The sequence below is a fragment of the Rattus norvegicus genome, chromosome 1, assembly GCF_021556685.1.
Source record: "Rattus norvegicus strain SHRSP/BbbUtx chromosome 1, alternate assembly SHRSP_T2T, whole genome shotgun sequence".
Classification (NCBI taxonomy): domain Eukaryota; kingdom Metazoa; phylum Chordata; class Mammalia; order Rodentia; family Muridae; genus Rattus; species Rattus norvegicus.
The window spans coordinates 156,607,803-156,629,797 of NC_141534.1; the positions used below are offsets into that span (position 1 = coordinate 156,607,803).

Sequence of the window (21,995 nt, forward strand, 5' to 3'; positions counted from 1 at the left end):
AGTTTTTAGAAATACTTAAACGCTGCAAATTAGATGGGAAAAACCTTTTTTTTGTCTCAGAAAAAGTATATTTTCTCAGTATGTCTTCTACAGTAAACCTTATGAAAGTAGTATGTGTACATATATGACAAAATTTGAGGCACATACGTGTGTGTGGACCTGGGGATTAAGTCTAGGGTTTCTTGAATGTTGAAATTATGCTTTATCACTGAGTTGTATCCTTAGCCCCTAAACTTAAGTTTGAAGTTGGAAATTATTAGTTTTTTTTTTAACCATTCTTTTTAAATTGGATTTTTTTATTTGCATTTCAAATGTTATCCCTTTTCCCGGTTTCCCATCCATAAACCCTTTCTATGCCATTCCCTCCTCCTCCTTCTCTAAGGGTGTTCCCCTACCCATCTACCCAGCCCTTTCACTTATTTAATCTTTATTTTTATTAATGGGTTTGTTTGTGTCGATCTCCATGTGTATGCCATGCGTATGTTCAGGTATTTGTGGAGGCTAGGTGGATGGGTCTCCTGAAGCTGGAGTTTCAGGATGTTGGGAATTGCTTCACATGGGTGCTGGGAACCAAACTCTCTGAGCTACTTCTTCAGCCTCTCCCTACCCTCCCACAACCGTTCTTTTTAAATTGAGATTTTGATGGAGTAGAAAAGGTATAATAAGACATGCCAAGGTCTTGTCAGATGCCGAGTATATTTATTCTAATATGCCCCTTCCTCTTAGTTTATTTATTTAAATGTGGTTTTCATAGACTGGGACAGCACAAATATACGGAAAGGTACTTCATAACTGAACAAAAAAGGCTGTGGAAGTGAAAGCCTTTGACTTCATTATTGGTAAATGTGTTGCTTTGTATTTCTGTATAAAAATTAAGGCAGCTTTTGAAGTAACATTGGATAAAGTTGCAAACTTAGAATATTAATACTGGTATATTAATAAAATATTTTAAACAGATTTTAGTGTTTTAAGTGAAGTATTAAGTGTGTTTAAATGCAAATATATACTTTGAGGATTGTGAGCAAAGCAGTATTGTGAATAAAAGTAATGTGAATACCTTCCAGCAACTTTTTTACCTTTTTATTTTTATTTTTATTTACATTTCAAATCCCCTTTCTGGGTTTCCCACCCATAAGCTCCTTATCCCATTCCCTCTCCCCTTTCTATGAGGGTGTTCTCCCACCCATCCACCCAGACCCTTCTCGCCTCCCTGCCCTGACATTCCCCTACACTGGGGGCTCAAGCCTTGGCAGGAACAAGGTCTTCTCCTCCCATTCATGCCCCAAAAGGCCATCCTCTGCTACTTATGCAGCTGAAGCCATGGGTCTGTCCATGTGTACTCTTTGGATGGTGGTTTAGTCCCTGGGAGCTGTGGTTGCTTGGTGTTCTTGTTCTTATGGTGTGGATAACCCCTTTAGCTCCTTCAATCCTTTCTCTAACTCCTCCAATGGGGACCCAGTTCTCAGTTCAATGGTTGGCTGCGAACATTCGCCTCTGTATTTGTCGTGCTCTGGCAGAGCCTTTCAGGAGACAGCCATATCAGGCTCCTATCAGCATGCACCTCTTGGCATCCCAGTAGTGACTGGATTTGGAGGCTGTATATATATGGGCTGGATCCCCAGCAGGCTCTGGATGGCCATTCCTTCAGTCTCTGCTCCAAACTTTGTCTCCATATTTCCTTCTATGAATATTTTTGTTCCCCCATTTTATTTATTTATTTATGTCTTTTTAATTTAAATAAGAATATTCCATACTTCTTTGGGCAGAAAAATATTTTGATATGAAAAAGAACCAGTGCAAAGAAGGTCTTGACATCTATAAGAAGTTTTTGACTAGGATGACAAGAATCTCAGAGTTTCTGAAAGTTGCAGAGGTAAGCTGTTTTCAGAGACTGCAGACTTTTTATTATATGTATAGATTTTAAAGAAAAAATTACCCAAATGAAAAATAATTTCAATATGAGAATATATGCCACATACATATGGTATATATCCAGTAATATAATTATGCACTATTGAATTTTGTCGATTGGAATTAATATGACATAATACTGAATACGTTATAAACATGCTTTATATTTAACTTATGAGATGGTGAAAGTAGTCTACTTTTATTTATATCTCTACAAAATAAGAATATTGTATGTTGGTGGTAGTTTTACCTGTGTTTAGAATTAACCATTCAGTTTTGAAGGCTTACTCTGTTGGTGAGAAATGCTAGGTGTCCGCCTAAGTTCTTCCTCCAGACTGGCCTGCAACTGGGGCTGTATGGTTCAATGTTCATAGTTCAGTTCACAATACATAAGTGAATTTTGCATACTTATTATGAAAGGTTATGTGGTAATCTAATTTTACAAATCTCTTAAAAATAATTTTTAAGAAGTCAGCATAGAAGACAGTTATGTTTATAGCCATCCTTTATGTTGCAGGGACAGTTCATAAAGATTTTTCCCTTTTCGTTACTCTCTATCCATCATTATGAGGGTGCCCCCTGTTTAGAATATTTTGATCACTTATATTAAAGTCATTACTGTTATCCCTGTGGTAGTTTATTTTTTAGCAAATTAAATGACCTTGTAATGATGCCCATGGGCATTTGCTGTGATGCCAAAAGGTTTTTTAAGGGAGAAATCTGAATTTTTGCTCCCAATTCCCTTAGTACCTGTGGCATATTAAAACTATAAGAGGTAGGGTGTGTATGTAAAGTTTTCAAGTAAGGTTCAGTTTGTTGATTTTCCTTTCTGGTCACTTACCGTCTTTGTATTTGGAAGTTGTAGTTACTGTCATACATTGTAAGCTCTTCCATACCTCCAGGTGACAGGTGTGACACAGATAGAATGTGCTATCTCTTCACTGATCTAGGGAACATGAAACATTCTCCTCTAAAATGTTGTTATGAGATTGACTTTGGGCTTGCAGTGTCACTGCGGACTTCAGTTCTTAAACGCAACACTAATCTCTTGGAATGCATTCCAAGAGAACAGTTGTCTCAGTCTGAGTGATGAGTTATTAATATCTAAATATGAATGAATTAAAATTTTACTGACTTCATTGTAAGACTCTTAAAAATTGAGAAAAGAGGAAGGTAATTAGAAAATCAAACATAGTAAAGAGAAATACAGGTTCCTGATTTGGGTCCTTTATTACATAGGAAGGTTGTTTTGTTTTGTTTTTGTAATTATTTTTGCTGAGAGTTATCTAGTGCCTCATCACCATGAAAAATATGTTGAGGCTTGGTTGGAGGTAGTTATATCCTGGTTCAATATCACTTCATGTTTGTGAAAATTTTGTTTACCATAGTAAACAGACTTATAAAAATATGTATTTTATTTGTGTGAGGGGTTCTTGAATGCCATGGCATTTGTGTTGAGGTCAGAGAAACAACTCCTGTGAGTCCTCTGAGTTTCTTTCCATCATTTGGTTGCCAGGGATCAAACCCAGGTTGACAGGTTTGGCAACAAGTACCTTCTCCGCTGAGCCATATCCTGGCTCCCAATAGAAGACTTTAAATGTATTTTCTAAGGTTACTGTCAGAGGGAGCATTTTTATGGGGGGGGGGGAGACAGAAAATTAGTTTAAGGTAAGTTGGTATCATTAGATTTGGGGGTTTTTTCCTCTCTCTTTTTTTTTAATTTACATGAGTACACTGTATCTGTCTTCAGACACACCAAAAGAGGGCATCAGATCCCATTACAGATGGTTGTGAGCCACCATGTGGTTGCTGGAAATTGAACTCAGGACCTCTGGAAGAGCAGATAGTGCTATTAATCACTGAGCCATCCCTCCAGCCCTTTTTTTTTTTTTTTAAATGTGCCAGGGAACTTGTTCATAGTTAGACATACTCATTTCTCCCAGTGTTGTTACTATATGGTACTAAAGAGGTAACTTTCATATTATTATAATTCCATGTGTTAAACATAGCATTTCTTTTTTGCAGCAAGTTGGAATTGACAGAGGAGATATTCCAGATCTTTCACAGGTGAGTAGATTGTTAAAGCATGAGGTCACTGTCATGTGTGCTACAGTGCCAAGATGACTAGTGCTGTAGTAGCACCTGCTAAGAGTAGAATGCTTTTCCTTATATATTTTAACATTGTGATACATTGCTGGAGAGGGTTTCTTTTACATTATGACACAAAGAGTGGTCAATTGATCCCTTACTCTGTCTGGTGGGTCTTTCCACTGCTATAGCATAACAGTTGCACCATGGAAACGCTCACCCCAAGCATGCATAATGACCCAGGAAAATCATATCTCTGAAATTTTCTATCCAGCTTTCAGCAGTTTCACTTAGTCTCATCTTTCCTAATAGATATCCACTATATAGCCCTGAAGAGGGACCTTGTGAACCTTCTATTACTTATGAGTCTTGTAGGCATCCCTTCACCCTCCAGGAGGGAATTAATTTAGTTTTGAAGATGCTCATGCACAACTCCCACACACTCAAAACACACATGTAAACCTATATTCCACATATGGCAGAAAACATGTTATTTGAGTCTGGCTTGTTTTAACTTGATTGTTTCTACTTATGGCCTACTTATATTCTACTGACGGTATCATGATTTCATTTCATGACAATTGAGTAAAGTTTCACTATGTATGTATACCACATGTTTCTACATTCATTCATGTATTGATGATGTCTACACTGGTATCACACTATAGTTAATGTTAACATTAGAAGTCAGGGTGCCTGAGCCTGATGCATTGACTTAGTATTGTAGCTGGGTCATTTGGTAGTTCTAGTATTAGTTTACACATTTTTTGTTTTTTGTGTGTGTGTGTGTGTGTGTGTGTGTGTGTGTGTGTGTATGTATGTATGTATGTATGTAGGGAGGCCTGAAAAGGGCGTGAATCCCCTGGAGTTATGTGTGCTGCATCTGTGACTACAGGCAAACATATGCCGCAGCCTATTTTTAGAAGTCAGAGGACTACTTTCAGTTCTCTATTTTCACTGCAAGTGACTGTGGCCCCTGAAGAACTATCTTGCAAGCCCTGAGATCTATTATTTTATATGCAAATGAAAAATAAATATCTGCTACATTCTCAGTAATTTGTTTTTACTAAAATTTTACATGTATTAAATATTTAGAAATTTTAGGTTCTTACAAGTTTCTTAGGTTTTATACTTATCTTCAGTTCTTAACATTTTTGGTGATGCTTATTAGTAACTTCCAACTAGTTTGTGTTCCAATAATAATAGTTGTATTTTTTTTTATTATTATTATTATTATTATTATTATTATTATTATAGCTAAAAAATGTCCACCAGTAATTAGTACAAGAATATGTGTCTGTGGTTCTTATGTGAGATGACATTTGATTTATTTTGTCAAATAGTGTAATAGTTATACAATTCTTAATATTTGCATAATTTCAGGCCCCCAGCAGTCTTCTTGATGCTTTAGAACAACATTTAGCTTCCTTGGAAGGGAAGAAAATCAAAGATTCCACAGCTGCAAGCAGGTATATATATATATATGTATATATTTACTTGTTTATTTTTTGACAGTTGAAGGTGGGGATTGTTTTTTCAGAAGAAGTAGATGAAATCAGATGAAGTTCAAAGTGCAGTGTCTCCATCTTGACTTGCTTATGTCTTAGATAGGTTTGAATAATAAGTGTCACCATCACTAGTAACATTACAGTAGAAACAGAGTTCTATGAGTTAACTTTAGTTCTTGATATCAGTAAGTATTGACATATTTTAAGATGATAACAGTGAAGCTTTGGTTCACAATTGTGGTTTCAATGTAAAAACTTAAATGCTTTGGTGCATATGGTACTTCAAAAGTAAGAGATAACTTTGTATTAATTTGCTCAACTTTTATAATATCCCTGCAGTTGATACAGTAGTAATACCAGGAAGCAAGCCTAGGATGTCTGATATCATATTTCAATTTTTGTGCCTTTTGATGGGATTGATAATTGTCATGTCTTGTTTTAATCAGTTCAACTTTTAGGCTAATTTCCCAGTTTATCTGTCGAATTAAAAAATAGAAGTTATCTCTTGTTGACCCTTAAATACAATTTTTTTTGGTTGGGTGTAGTAATTGAATAATTACCATCTTATGAAGATTTTACTTCTTTATTTAAAATAATATATAAAATAGAAAGACTTCCTTTGGTTCTTTTTTAATTTTTTATTGTGTTGATTTCACCCCTTTTTAGTAATAAATTTTAAGCAATGTCAGGTACAGTGGCTCCTACTTATAATCCCAGAACTTGGAAAATTTGAGTTAGGAGGATGCAGCTTTGAGTTTAGCTTAGGCCATATAGTAAGTTAAGGCCAGTCTGTACTACAGTGAAAGACTCCACCTGTGTGTGTCCTGTACCCACCCACTCCCCCACACAACCCCCAGTTCCAAAGGGGAAAGTCCACGAATGAATTGTTAAATAATACTTTGTGCAAGACTTTCATTTTATAGTAGGTTCTTAGAAATAGTGTAATTACCAAGGTGTTGGACCAGTTGGTTGAAAAAAAATCTAGTCACATGCCTTAGGACTTATCTTGATATGATTGACTTTTTTATTTCTGTCTTAATTATATGACTTCCATTGAGGCCAGATGTAGTTCTTTATCCTAGAATTTAATGTTGGTTCATGGTTTAGTATGGATGAATGTTTACAAAGCCAAAAATAAGAGGTAATAAATTGTGCATGTGTAATAGAGAATTCTATTCTATCAGTCAGAATGGTAGGTAGCAAGTGCACAGAAAGGAGGTGCCACACAGACTGATGACTGAATTGAAGTCAGAATTCCTTTTCAAGGAACCTGGCATCCACTGGGGATAGGTTTTGTGAGTGTTACTGCAGAGAAGCAAGCCTAGATGAGGATGAATTACTATTGATGTTCAAGCTTTGGTGTGTTCTTGTGGTAGAACTGTTAAGAGCCAGGGTGTTAATTTGCATAGGAGCTGTCTCTGAGAAACTGAATCAGTTTTGTTGTTGTTTTTTTATTAGGACTCTTCTAGGAATATGAAGTCTCTTTCCCATTGCTTTCTTGTCTTGGGAGAGGCTATGTGTTCCAGTGTTGCACACTTTTTCTAGACTCTGATATTTAACTATGAAAGCCACACATTTGCATTGTTAAAATTGTTGAATTTTCTAGGTCATTGAGTAGAAGCATCTATCTGAAGTACTAAGTTTAAGTCCATATACTTGTTTTAGTTTGTCAAAAGCAGAGCCACTTCATTTTATAGATTTATGTATTTTATATATTTCTAGATATGAAGTGCTTAGCACAAAGCCAAATACTTTTATCCTCTTACCCTAGGGCTACAACACTTTCCAATGCAGTCTCTTCTTTGGCAAGCACTGGCCTATCTCTGACCAAAGTGGATGAAAGGGAAAAGCAGGCAGCATTAGAGGAAGAACAGGCTCGATTAAAAGCACTAAAGGTAAGTATGTATGGGCATTCTCTTCAGAAGAACAAGTAGGGGATCATCATATAAATGAACCTTTTAGGTTTTTAAATGTGTTATCAGTCCTACAGGCTGAAACTCAGTTTCATTTTTCATATTTACTTGGAATGCTTGGTGAAGAGTCAAGGAGTACCCTTAGGCTATTAAAGCAGAATTTGAAAATGTCCGTTTTTCAGAGTCTGTACCAACAGATCTAGTTTTATATTCCTTATGCTTAGTTCCTTTCTCAACAGGAACAGCGTCTAAAAGAACTTGCAAAGAAACCGCATACCTCTTTAACAACTGCAGCCTCTCCTGTGTCCACCTCAGCAGGGGGAATAATGACTGCACCAGCCATCGACATATTTTCTACCCCTAGTTCTTCTAACAGGTACAACGGGCAGTAAGGATGTTTGAATACTTAGTATAAGACATTATTCAAATTATGTTTTATAGATTCTGTGAGTTTGCTTTGATTTATGATTTTATGTTCATAAATTACTACAAAAGGTGTAATAATACATTTGGTATACTATCTAAATATAAATAAGGTTATATTTTATATGCTTAGAAAATCAAATATGGCTAAATTACTAATTATCGATTGGAATATAATGTAAAGAAATGAATATTTTGGGGCTGGGAGGGATGGATATTCATTAAGTCTTTTTTTTTTTTTTTTCTTTTTTTCAGAACTGGGGACCGAACCCAGGGCCTTGCGATTGCTAGGCAAGCGCTCTGCCACTGAGCTAAATCCCCAACCCCTCATTAAGTCTTTACAGAAAAGGTGTTACTCCTGTTCAATAGAGAGTTAAGACATGATGTGGAGTTATTTTTCTGGGCCTCTTTAGAATTATGTTAAATAAGGAACATGCCGTTACCTTGCTAGAATTGTTTTTCTTTTTAGGCTTACATTGAAGCTTTTCACTTTATAAAAAAAAAAGGTTTGGTTTTGTTTTGTTTTGAGGTGGAGGGGGCAGGACACAAACTAATATAACAAAGTTCATCTAGAAATAAAACTGCTTTTTGAAATATTTTCCTAGCACATCCAAGCTGCCAAATGACCTGCTTGATTTGCAGCAGCCAACCTTTCATCCATCTGTCCATGCTATGTCAGCTGCTCCTCAGGTAGCAAGTACATGGGGAGGTAAGTCTTCATTCTGTTCAAATGTTGTGTGCCGTTCTTCTGTTTGCCGTATGTCGCTTTCTACCCTTCATAGAGTGTTTGGTTATAGTTGACACATGGGAACTTGAGAAATAATAAAAGAACAGTAAACTCATTTTTACTCCTGATGAAAATTTAGGATAACTGAAGTATTAAATTCATAGTTAATTATGGAATAAGGTTTAATGAAGATGGAATTAAATATAAGAGGAAGAACCACTTTCTTAAGTATGAGGTCACTTCTTTAGTAAAACTCAGATTGTGTTATCAAACAGTGAAGCATGTTGTGACCAGGTATTGCATGGTAATTCTTGTATTTTTTTAAATTGTATTTTAATTTTATTTATTTAATTAACTTATTTTGTGTTAAATGTTGGTTTAACTTAGACCTGTAAGATAACAGGAATGTCCTTCAATAGGTTTTTAATTCTAAGATGATCACGGTTTAACACCTTTAAAGCAGAGTGGCAATGAATGTCTATTTTGCAGTTTTAGTTGATTTAAAATCCTCTCCTTTGCATGGATTTGGTGTGTATGTATTTTTACACATACATACATACATACATACATACATACATACATACATATGTTATTACTATATAGTCACCAAAAATTGCTGGAAAGAGATTTTCAGAAATATGATGCTAAGTAGAAAACTATAAAACATGGTGAAATTTGTATTTGCTTTCATAAAACATTTGAATTATTAAATTTTTACAAAACATGAAATAGATTTTCACCTTTGATCATTTGAATTAAAAATACAGTTTTTATGCTTCTTTCCTTCCTTTTTTCTTCTCTCTCCCTTCCCATCTCCTCCAAGGTTCCTTTGTGTTTTCCTTTTTTGGTGTGGTAATGCGTACTGCTGCCAAGACATGTCACACACTGGGCAGACGCTCTGCCATTAAGCGATGTCACCAAAGACAACTGCTCTGTATACTAGAATCTAAGCTCTGTGAAGGCAAGGGCTATCATTAGTACCCTAGAGAGCACTTCAAGGTGCTTGTCGTGGGGGGCTTGTGTGCCAAGGTGCACATGTGGAGGTCAGAGAACAATTTGGTGGTGTAATTTTCTCCATCCACCTTTAGGTTCTAAGGATCCAACTCAGGTCTCTACTCTGAGCCCTGTTGTTCTTATCATACTGTAGCCTAAGCTGGTCTTAAACTCATGGCAGTCCTTCTGCCTCAGGCTCTACATTTTAGGATAGTAGGGATGGAACCATCATACCCAGCCCTAGAATACTTCTTGCTATATGTAGCTATAAATTATTAATATAATAAGTATGTTGTGGAATAAATGGACAAATTTTTCTTCAGGACAGATTGAATCTATTTCAAAAGGAATAGAGAATTAAGAATTATAAGCACTTGATTTTTAAATGTGTTTTGTGTAAACATTAAGGTTAGCTTAACAAAATCTTGAGATTTGAGCATAATTTCTAAAGAAAGTTGTTTAATAAGTATTTTAGAATTGTTTTCAAATTAAACTATAAGCAGTGAATTAAAGGTTAAGAAAGGAGTTTCTTGGTGCTGGAAAGATGGCTCTTGCCAAGGATCTAGTTGAGTTCCTAGCACCCATGTTGGGCAGATCATACTACAAGTCTGACGCCTCCAGCCTCCTTACACAATTACATTCCCATACAGAATCACAGACAGAAACAGATTAAAGACAGTGTAAAAATAAAAAGTAAAGTTTCCCTTCCTTCTCTCCCCCCCCCCCCCCCCTTGCCTCTTCCCTTTCCCCCTCCTTCTTTTTTGAGACAGTGTTTCTCTATATATCCCTGGCTGTCCTGGAACTTGCTTTTTAGACCAGGCTAACCTCGAACTCACAGAGATCCACCTGTGTCTGCCTCTCCTGAGTGCTGGGATTAAAGGTGTACAGCACAGCACCTAGCAGAATGATGTTTCTTAATGTCCTAACAGATCCTAGTATTACATTTTGAGTTTGATACATTTTTATTCTTCTTTCTACTTAATCTCAGTTGTACATTTTTAAGGGATGAGGGTTGGAGGAAGGTCTCTATTTGTCCTGGCTGTCCTGGAACTTGCCATGTAGAGTAGGCTGGCCTCAAACTTCGAGAGTACCTCATATCTCTGCCTCTCTCTGATCCTTTGCTGGTATTAAAGGCATACAACCACCATGCCCAGCTCATTTGGAGTGTGGGCTGGAGAGATGGGTCAGTAGTTCAGAACACTTGCTGTTCTACTTAGATTCAGTTCTCACTGTACATGTTATCTCAAACATTTCTGTAACTCCAGTCCCAGGAAATCTAATGTCCTTTTCTGGCCTGTATGGGCACCAGGCATGCACACATGTATTTACGTGGACTCAGAACACTCACATGCACATAAAAGAAAAAAATAAATATATTTTTCAAATGTTAGCATTATTAGTGAGGCCATTAAGTAGTTTTAACGTCTTTCCTTTTTAATTTTTTGATAGTTAGCATTTACTTACTTATTTATTTATTTAAAATAGTTGCTGGCTCCTTATTAGTCCTGCTTCCATGAGTGGTCAAGACTAAGGGAAAAGAGAGGACGGGCCAATTGGTACAAGGAGAGGATGTTTCCACAACATTCCCTTTACACATAGAAGTAACAGATAGAGTCTTTCTTACAGTTGGAAGTTAGTCTTCCGTTAACTTTATTTTAAACTGTATTTGCTCATTGAGATTGATTGTGCGCATGAGTCATTTTTCCATTATGGAGTCCCAAGGACCAAACTCAGGTTGTCAGGCTTGGTGACAAGTACCTTTATGTACTGAGCCATGTCACCAGCATTTCTTTATTTTAAATAAAGATGCTAAAAAGTTGTTATTTTAGCTAGACTAAAGTTTTTATAGGTAAGTATATTCATTTAAAAAAATGAAGATGTAAAATTCCTTTTGAGTATATCATGATCAGTAACTTGAACAATAATAAGTAAAACTCTCTGGAATAATTTAACTCACGCAACAGATGGCGTGTTTCCTGACGAAAGTGGTTTTCAATGATTTCACTCTAGAACAATGGTTTCATGTCCTATTAGCAAAAATATTTTCTAATAGTCTATATAAATATATGTAGCCATGTATGTATAATAATTTTGTTTTAAATTATTTTGCTTTGTTTGCTATTTCTTTTAGTAATTTGCACCATGTTTTAGCATTTAGCTTGTTACACATGAGTAACGAAGACTTTAAAAATATAAACTGAATGCTAGGCTTGGTGGCATATGCCTTTAATCCCAGCACTAATAAAGCAGAGGCAGGTAGATCCCTTATGAAAATGAGGCCAGTTTGGTCTACAGAAAGTGACTCCATCTCAAAACAGACAAAATCGAACGCAATGGGAAGAGGAAGAATAAAAATCTCACTGTTTCTTTTCCAAACCCTTAACATGTAAGGAAAGGAATGTAGTCTTTACGATGAAGCCTTTAATTTACATTGAATTAAACCCCTACTTTCTCATAAAAATATTTAACTTACCTTGGTAATAGTTTTAGTGTTTGATTTCTGCATGATGAGGTAGCTGAAGTAAAGGACTTCAGTCAGTACAATAAATGGTTGAGTTATTGTTTATATCCTTGATGTTCACATTAGGATTTGGCTTTTTAATTGAGACCAATTTATAATAAAGAAATCTTACATATAAAAGAATTCATCAACAGTAAAACAAAAAAAAAATCTTTGTTTTGTTTTGTTTTAAATAATGTGGCTGCAACCCAGAACCTTAAGCATTGTAGGCAAATGCTTTGAGGTTGAAATTTAAAGCCTGCTTAGACAACATGAGACCTTGTCTAAGACAAAACAGAAGGTAAATATAATGGACAAAATTATTTTTCGAAAGTTTTAAGGGTGTTGGGGACATCACTCAATAGCTCAAATACTTTCTGCCCAGAAAACCAGAGGTCGAAAATTTGGGTCCTTGGAATCCGTGTAAATGTCAGGTAGTTATGGTGCCCTATTGGTCATTTCAGATTTTTAGATGCTAATTGGAAACACCATCTTATGAGTAAGCTTGCTAGATTGACTAGCAAACCTAACCTGAATAGAGGTCAAGGGAGTTATAGATGTCTGCGTCAGGCCTCCACGCCCATACTCACACAGACACAGAACATATCACTCACAAGTACACTTCATGCACATGAGAGAAAGATAAACAGTTTTGAGATTTGCTAGTCTAGGAGCTAGTTTAAGTTAGAATAACCAGAACATCATCATCATATTTAATAGTTTGTGCCTATTATTTTGTCTACTAATTAGCACTACCTAGATTAATTGCAGTGTTTTGTCAAATAGAACAAATGCTTGCTTTCTTATTGTCTGATTGGTCTACCATGAGTGTGGATGCACATTTTTTTTTTTGCATGTTTTCTATTATTTGCTTAGCAAAGTAAAATGCACTTTAAAACTATACATTATGCTGGGCCATGGTCAAGCACACTTTTAATCTGAATGCTTGGAAGACAGAAGCACAGAGATCTGTGAGTTTAAGGCCAGCCTGGTCTACAGAGTGAATCCCGGGTTGACCAGGGCTACACAGAGAACAACAAACCTCTACATCAAGTATTTTCAAAGGATACTTCCAACTCTGCTAGTGAACTCTAAACTCAAATGTTCTTAGTATCCAAGGAATTACACTGGATAGATAGCTTTAATGTAAGCACCAGTGCTTACTTACCAAACCAGGGTCTCTGATATGCTCAGTAGAAATGAAAACCAGGCCAGTTGGAGGGTTCTCAACAAGACTTGAGGCTGAGACAAGTTTATTTCAAGCAATTAGGCCTTATATACTTACCAAAACAGAATGTATCTGTGGCTGCTATAATGGTGGTTGCAATCTAGAAAGGGTGTGCAGGATTAGTGTCTAGAACTAATTGTTCTGCCAAATGCATACATGCCTCCCTGACTTCTATGTTTCACTGCCTAAGGGAGTGAGTACCTTGGTTTCTCAGGAATTAAAAAGCACTCAGAGCCACAGGAGCCATGGCCTCTAACTTAAGAAACCTATGTCACATGCCTCTCAAGGTGACTAGTCCACGCCATCTGCATGATTCTCTGTACATTGCATTCTGGCTTTACTACCAAAATCAACTTCATATATCTGTTTACTGTTGTTTATTTCTGATTTCTTTTTGTTACTTCCCATTTCTCCCCCGACTGTTCAGTTTTTGATTGTTTTTGCATGCGTCAGAAGGACGTTAAAGGGGTTGGGGATTTAGCTCAGTGGTAGGCCCTGAATAAAAGCTCCGAAAAAAAGAAGGGGGAAAAAAAAAGAAGGACATTAAAGTATCATTTGAGTAGTTCATTACTGTATTTCGTGGTTTGAACTGATTTTCTTAGTGTTAATTGATAGCCTATAGGAATATTTACTTCCTAGACAAGTACTTATATTAAAAAAAATTAAAATATTATTTAAAGAGGCTTTGTAATTAAACCCGTAACTGTTATTTTCTTGTGATTTTTTTTTTCTCCTGGTTTTTAAGTTCGTACATTTAGAGTTAATAAGTGCTTGCCTTGATTTCATTGACTCAAAGAGAAGTGTACCTGTTATAGTGAGTGAGCTGGCTAGCTGGCCCTCAGTTCTTTGTGTAGTTATTATTGATTTTTGTAGTCTTAAAGCAGCAATAGATCAAAGAGGTGACTGGGTGAAAATCTTCTTGATGCTATATATTTGTTATCCCTTTTTCCCCTTTTTCCTTTAGTTAACTGTTTAAATCTTAAGAGAAAGCTTTCATCACTTAGAATGAGGCATCGGAACAGGAAATATCTAATTCAAGAATAAAGATAGAAAATTGGAAGGAGAAAAGCTTCTTAGTTTTTTGATGGGAACATCTGTTATCCTGTAGGAAATTACTTTAAGACTTTCTTTCAAAGCTGTTCCCAGACTGGACAGTCATCTTTCTTAATTGTTAGCAGGTCCTTTCTCTTTTCTTAAACCTTGTATTCATTTTGTTTTAGTTTCCTGACTTTAGAACTTAAACAGGAGTATTATAAATGTTAGAATCAGTTTTTTACCTTAATTTGAAGTGACTCCTTAATTATTCAAATTTGTTTATACTATACCTTTACCAAATGTTTTATTTCAACGATGTGAGTAAACAGATTATGCCCTCAAAACCAGTATTCTCAGCTAGAGCAGGTACAAGGTGAGTGTCCCTTAAAGAAATATTTTGGTGGTTATTCTCTTATTTAACTATGTGACTATTGGCTTTCTCATATGGGAGAGGAAGTCTTTCTGTAATGTTCTGCTGTGATTGTTACTGGAGACATTTTTTCCCTAAGGATTTCTATGTGTTAAATACAGTTCTTTCATCTTAATGATTATGTATATATTTGTGTATAAAATTAATAATAATATAACTACTACTTTTCACTTTGCATCTTTTGACTAATCACAATACTAATGTATTACTTCCTTTCTTCATTTTGCTGTAATTCACTTGGACTGCACAGATCCTTTCTCTGCTACTCTAGATGCTGTTGATGATGCCATTCCAAGCTTAAATCCTTTCCTCACAAAAAGTAGTGGTGATGTTCACCTTCCTATTTCTTCAGATGTATCCACTTTTACTACTAGGACACCTACTCATGAAATGTTTGTTGGTAAAGTACCATTTAACTTTTTCCCCAATTAATGTCTATACTAAGGTTGCTTTTTTATTTTTATTTTTTCTATGTGTTAGTTACTTTTAAAGTGCTATGGTGATTACTTTGGATTTTAACATCAAATTTTAAAATTAACTGAAGTGATAATGTAGTAAGATTAAATATTCCTGGTTATATTTAATCTAGACTTTAGGAACAGATTTCTTTGAATTTTCTGTGTTTTGTCTGCTGTAGTGTAATAGCTTGTGTAGTATCCTGTTAATTAGTTTACAGAATTAATAAAAGTAGCATCTACACATACATGTTTATATGTATGTACTGGAAAGAGAGCAGTTATTCTTATTAAAACTATTGCAAATCATAATTTCATATTGCCCTAAATGATACTATCCTGAGTCTCCTTTCATCATTTCATTGCTTGTCCAAAGATAAAAGAAAAGAGAACGTGTTACATTTTAAGTCACAAATTAGAAAAGTGATAGTAAGTTTTAAAATATATACTAAAGTTGAAAAAGAAAAGGCTAGAATCTTTGTCAAGGTCTGCTTTGTCTGACTTGTGTTTTAATTCCTTTTGGTTCCTCCATCCCCAGTCCTTTTTTCTTTCATCTCGTGTCCCTTGTTTATGTGCCTTGTCAGAATTGTCTTAGTACTCAAGCTTACCCTGATACTGCTCTTATATGTCATGAGCTTTCTATGTTGCTGGCTTACTTTGTTGATTTATTATTATACAAGAGAAGGGGTCCCCCCACCACTGTAAAGTAAGTTTTCATAACCTCCTCTCCTCTACAAGGTAGGTCTTACTGTGTATCTCTGGCTGTTTTGGAAAACACAGTATGTAGACTAGACTATCCTTGAACTCTTGGAGATCTGCCTGCCTCTACTTCCCCAGTCCTAGGTTTAAAAATGTACCCTACAACAGCTGGCTCAATTTTCATAAACTTGTTAAGAATAAATAGGCTTGCTCCCGTACATCCTCCTCCCTCCCCTCCCCCTTTTACCTCCCCTGACCTACTCTGTTACTGAAGATTGAACCCAGGAACTTGGGCACTCTCAGCAGATTATACCTCTGAGCTATATCTCAGTCCTTACTTGCTTTTTAAGTTGTGTCCCCTCTCTATTCTTGTTTTCCTTTTTTTTTTTTTATCACATTGTGATTTTATAAGAAGATACCTTATGCCTTCTAATCTATACTTATTACTTAGATATCTTCGTGAGTGTATTTTACCTTAATTTTACTAGCTTGTAGAATTTAAAGCTCTGTATTCATTGATTTCTTTTCAACAGTGGTGGGTTTTTTCATTTATTTATCTGTATGTATGTATATGTCTGTGTATGAGTATATATAGCATGTGTAGGTGAGTGCTCTTGAAGGCCAGAAGAGAGCATTAGTTATACCTGGAGCTGGAGTTAAAGGCAGTAGTGACCCACTTGATTTGGATGCTAGGAATTGAATTCTGGTCCTTTGGAAGAGCTGCAAATACTCTTAACCATTGAATCACCTTTGTAGTTCTGCAAATGTGTTTTTGTTAGTGTACTATAATAAAAATAAGCCCAGATAATTTTGTGTGTTTATGCACAGTACTTGATTCCCTTAATTTGTCATTAAATGTATATATGCAGTCTGGGAATGGTTGGTGTATGCCTTTAATCCCAGCACTTGGGAAGTAGAGAGAGGTGGATCTCTAAGATTGAGACCGGGGTGGTCTATACAAGAACCTGTCTCAAAGAGCAAAAAAATGTATATATACAGCACAAATGAAGAAGTGAGTTTCTTGACACCTTGAAAGGGAATTTATGAGGATATTTGATAGAAAAAAATGTTTGTTTTTGTTTGCATTCAAGTTCTACTTTAGACTAACTTTACATAATTATTTAGTCTTTGTGAGTCTATGAAAGTTGGTGTTCTTGTGGAGCAGTCATGAGTTTATATGTGAATGTTTAATGTCTAACACTATGCCAGACATTTACAAATATCACAAAACTATCATGGAAAGCACTTTTGTATAAGTGGAATGCTTCAAAATTTGAATATATTTCTTAACCTAAATTGTTTATGCATCTTTAAGGCTGATTATTTGCATTGCTTTTATTTGTAGAATTGTTGAGTCATTTGTGTTTCCAGAACCCATATATTGTCTCACAGCTGGTTGTAAATTTCATTTTTTAAAAAATTTTTTATTAGATATATTTCTTTACTTACATTTCAAAGGTTATTCCCCTTCCCAGTTTCCTGTCCATAAGCCCCTATTCCCTCCCCTCCCCCTCCCCCATACAGGTATTTCCCCCTATACATCCTCCTTATTGTCCTCCCCCCCTATATTCCCCTGCACTGGGGGTCCAACCTTGGCAAGACCAAGGGCTTCCCCTTCCCCTGATGCCCCAACAAGGCTATTCTCTGCTACATATGCAGTTGGAGCCCTAGGTCAGCCCATGATGGTATAGTCTTTGGGTAGTGGCTTAGTCCCTGGAAGCTCTGGTTGGTTGGCATTGTTGTTTTTATGGGGTTGCAAGCTCCTTCAACTCTTTCAGTACTTCCTCTGATTCCCTGTAAATTTCCTTTTTTAAGGTTCTAGTGCACTCTTCTGTCTCCTAGGGGACATAAGACAGGCACTCATTGCACTCACATGCAAGCAGAGCATCCATACGTAAAAATATATATTTTAAAAATTATTATAGATAATAGTGAAATTTTATTTTTCTCCTGTTTGTATAAAGTGAATATATAGGATAAACTAAAATATTCAATAATATTCTGGAATCAACTAACTGGATATTCAAGTGTTAGTTCTATTACTAAGTAAATCTTTGGCCTTAGATGAAGTTGTTTAATCTATTCAGTTTGCCAACCCAGCCAGTTTCTCTTTAAAAAAATTTTTTTTTAGTGTGGCATGCGTCCTCTCTACCAGCTCCAATGTTCTGGGTCCTCAAATGAAAGACACACACACACACATACACACACACACACACACACACACACACACACACACACACACACACACACACAAAGACACACACACCTTTTTTGTAGTATGCCTTTTTTTTTTTTCTTTTTTTTTTCCGGAGCTGGGGACCGAACCCAGGGCCTTGAGCTTGCTAGGCAAGTGCTCTACCACTGAGCTAAATCCCCAACCCCTTTGTAGTATGCCTTAATCAGCTCAATAGCTGTGCCACTCTCAAACCTACATGTGGCCAACGTATCCCCTCTGATAATCCTGAGTTATCACTTACTAAAGTCTATATTCCATCTTTGCTGCCTTAGACCCAATTGGAGGCGGGGCTGGGGTGCCCTGGGGCCACTCTTCCCCACTCTTACAGGATTGGTATGCGCTGTCTCCTGTGCCTCTCAGATCTGACTTTACTCCTTCCCCAGCATGGCAGTTGTTCTTCCTTCTTCCTCTCCCAGTCCCCTTAGCCACAAATTCTAAAGCCCACCCATCTCCCTGTGCAGCCTTTGGTGACCAGCAACATTATTTACCAATCAGAACCATCTGGGGGCAGGGACCCTCCATCCTCCATGTCTTACATGTAGAGTCTCCTGAAATTTTGGGAACCCAATTAACATAATACAAGCATTAGACAAAATCCACCATAGGTTGTGGGCGAATATCTATATGCAAGCACCACAGCTCACATGTAGACGTCGGAGAACAATTTGTTGCAGTTCGTGTACTCATTCCACCCTGTGGGTTCTAGGATTGAACTAAGGCTTGATGCCTTTACCAATTGAACTATCTTGCTAGCCTGTTTTTTTTTTTTCCCCCCATTTTTATTAAATTGGGTATTTCTTATTTACATTTCAAATGTTACTCCCTTTCCCGGTTTCCAGGCCAACATCCCCCTAGTCCCTCCCCCTCCCCTTCTATATGGGTGTTCCTCTCTCCATCCTCCCCCCATTACCGCCCGTCCCCCAAGAATCCTGTTCATTGGGGGTTCAGTCTTGGCAGGACCAAGCGTTTCCCCTTCTACTAGTGCTCTTACTAGGCTATTCATTGCTACCTATGAGGTTGGAGCCCAGGGTCAGTCCATGTATAGTCTTTGGGTAGTGGCTTAGTCCCTGGATTGCTAGCCTGTTTTAAAAGGTGTTTGGGATGTTTTTCTGTCCCAGTGCTAGTTATTTTGGGCCTCTCAGTTCATATATTATGTCCTTATGAGATTGGCTCCAAATATTTGTCTGTGGATTGGTGCTGACCAATGACGGTTTTCTCAGGGTCTTAGGTAAAGCAAGAGTAGGTTCTTTCTCTTTCTTTTCTCCCTCCCTCCTCCTCTCTCCCTCTCCCCTTCTTCCTTCCCTTCCCCTCCCTCCTTCTTTTCTCCTCTCTCCCTCTCTTCTCTCTGTCTCCCTTCCTCTTTCTCCTTAGAGTGTATCTTTTGAAGTAGTGGTGTTAGTTGGGTTTGTTGTTTGCTTATTGTTTGTTGAGGTAGTGTTTCACCATGTGGCCCAGATTAGCCCCAGATGCCTTCTGCTTCTACTCTCTGAAAGTGTTTTTGTTTTTGTAGCTTTCCTCAGTGTTATGTACCTATATGTTTGTAGGATGTGTTTGTGTGGTGTGTGTATGCCATGCCCTGACATGGAGGTTAGTTTGTGGAGTTGGTTCTCTGCTATGGAGTTCTGGTGATTGGTCTCAGGATGAGACTTCCATGGCAAGATCTTTACCTGCTAAGCCATCTCGTTGGCTCAACATTGAGGTTTTGTGTTTTTGTTTGAAGTAGCTTTTTAAGTTGAGAATCCTGCTAAGTAACTGAAAAAGTGACAGAAGAATGTTATGTTAATCATATCTTTACTTTTATTACAGTTATTATAATTAATATAATTATAACTTATATGTACATTTATTATACATTTATCTACCTATATCAATGTGTACATGCACATGTACATACAGAAAAGATGACTATCTTAGAAATATGTTTCCCCAGACATTATTACAAATTATTTGAAATTACATTTTTGTCTATGTAGGATCTTTTTTTTTTAGACTTGAGGTACATGTTTTGGTGTTGTTTTTTTTTTTTTTTCCTTTTTAACCTTTCTTTTTGTACTTATAGCTAATTATTTTTTAGTTATTCAATTAATCACCTTAAAGACTTGAGAAGATGGTTCTCCTATAATAGGAAATAATGAAGTTGTTTTAAGATTGCTATAAAGGGACATTATAAAAGAAATTGAGCATTAGCTATAATGTACTAGATATAAATTATTGTTACGTATATGGCCAATAGGGTAGTGTTCCTTTAGCCAAGATTAATCCAAAAGTCCTTGAAGTAGCATACATCTTACAATGTGGTGGTAACATGAGCACATGTGTAAGCACTATAATGTTTTGCACTTAAGAAGCTATGGGAAGGGCTGGAAAGATGGCTCTGGGTGAGAGCATTGACTGCTCTTCTAGAGGTCTTGAGTTCAAATCCCAGCAACCACATGGTAGCTCACAGTCATCTGTAATGAGATCTGGTGCCCTCTTCTGGTGTGTCTGAAGACAGACAGCTATAGTGTACTCATAATAAGTAAATAAATAAAGAAATAAAGAAATAAAGAAATATTTTTTAAAAAAGAAGCTCTGATAAGAACTATTATTAAGCCCATAGAATGTTAAAGTGTTGAACACTTATAATGTTAATAAATCCAAGAGTCTAGAATTCTGAGATCCTTTTGAAAGACTGGTCAAAAGATGTAAATACTAAATGATTTTATACTATGTATTTGTTTCACATCCTGAGACCAGTGTTTTTAAAGTAAAAGTAATTTAAGGGTTTAAACAAGGCTTTAAAAACCTATGGATCTTAAATATTCATATTATAACCGCAGATACTAGTTTAAACTGGGATCACTAATATGTACAACACTTTGTAAGGAAGGGTATCAAAAAGCCATTGGAGGGCTGGAGAGATAGCTGAGGGGCTGGGCACTGGCTGCTTTCTCAGGGGATCCAGTCAGTTCTCAGATCACATGGCAGCTCACAGGTGTCTGTGACTTTAGTTCCAGGAGATCTGATGCCTTTTACTCCACAGGATCCTGCTTATGTGTGTGCACGCGCGCGCGCGCGCGCACACACACACACACACACACACACACACACACACACACACACACACACACACACAGAGAGAGAAAGAGTAAGTAAGAAACAAAAACTCTTAAAATTGCTTAAGCCAGCAGTGTTCTTCATATCCTTGGGAAATTGAAGTGAGGTTTTGAAGATGGGTCTCCTCTCTGGGAGAAAGAGAATCTGTGTAGAACTTGAGAAGTTCCCTTGTTGATATAAATGCTAACCTTCTAAAATCAGGTGCTTTTATTTATGTTTTTTTTCATTCTGACTTGATAGAACCTAGGAAGCAAGAGATTTTAGAAGAAAGTCACTACAGCCTCATATAAGAATCTCTTTTTGGGATCCTTTGCAGACTATTTACCTAAATATTTTTAGTGATTCAAAGCTCCTCAAGTCATGCAATAGGTAACCTTTTTAGATGGTTTTTAATTATTTTTAGCTTCTATAATTTTACATACTCAACTTTAGGAAAATATAACCTGAGAATTAAAGCTTTTATGTTTACTCAGCATTAGCAGGCCTCCAAGACTCAATCTTGGTACTTGTTATGATAGCACTATTAGGTCCGGGATAAAATTAGAAAGTGAGGTTGTTTTGTTGTATGGGGCTGTGTTTCAGGCTAGCTTTAGGTTAATTAACATACTTGGTCCCATACCCGTCATTCCTATTGTTAAAAATGGTAAGTGAATTGAGAGAGTAAATGGGAGTTGAAAGAAGAATTTTTTTTTAATATGTTCTAAAAACAGGCAGAAACATTTGTGAGATTGCAACTTTTAGAATCCTGGCAGT

At 36.5% G+C, this 21,995-nt stretch overlaps 1 protein-coding gene across 31 annotated transcripts in view; it reads left to right on the plus strand.

Annotated features, from left to right (window-relative positions):
- The window catches only part of Picalm (phosphatidylinositol binding clathrin assembly protein), an 81,086-nt gene that overhangs the window by 39,619 nt on the left and 19,472 nt on the right, over positions 1-21,995 (plus strand). For 8 of the 31 annotated variants that reach the window (NM_001443565.1, NM_001443568.1, NM_001443566.1 and 5 more), the window contains 7 exon segments: positions 1,767-1,873; positions 3,937-3,978; positions 5,383-5,468; positions 7,279-7,402; positions 7,660-7,796; positions 8,449-8,552; positions 15,007-15,156. In NM_001443565.1, the coding sequence (NP_001430494.1) occupies positions 1,767-1,873; positions 3,937-3,978; positions 5,383-5,468; positions 7,279-7,402; positions 7,660-7,796; positions 8,449-8,552; positions 15,007-15,156 (750 nt within the window). 31 annotated transcript variants of the gene reach the window in all.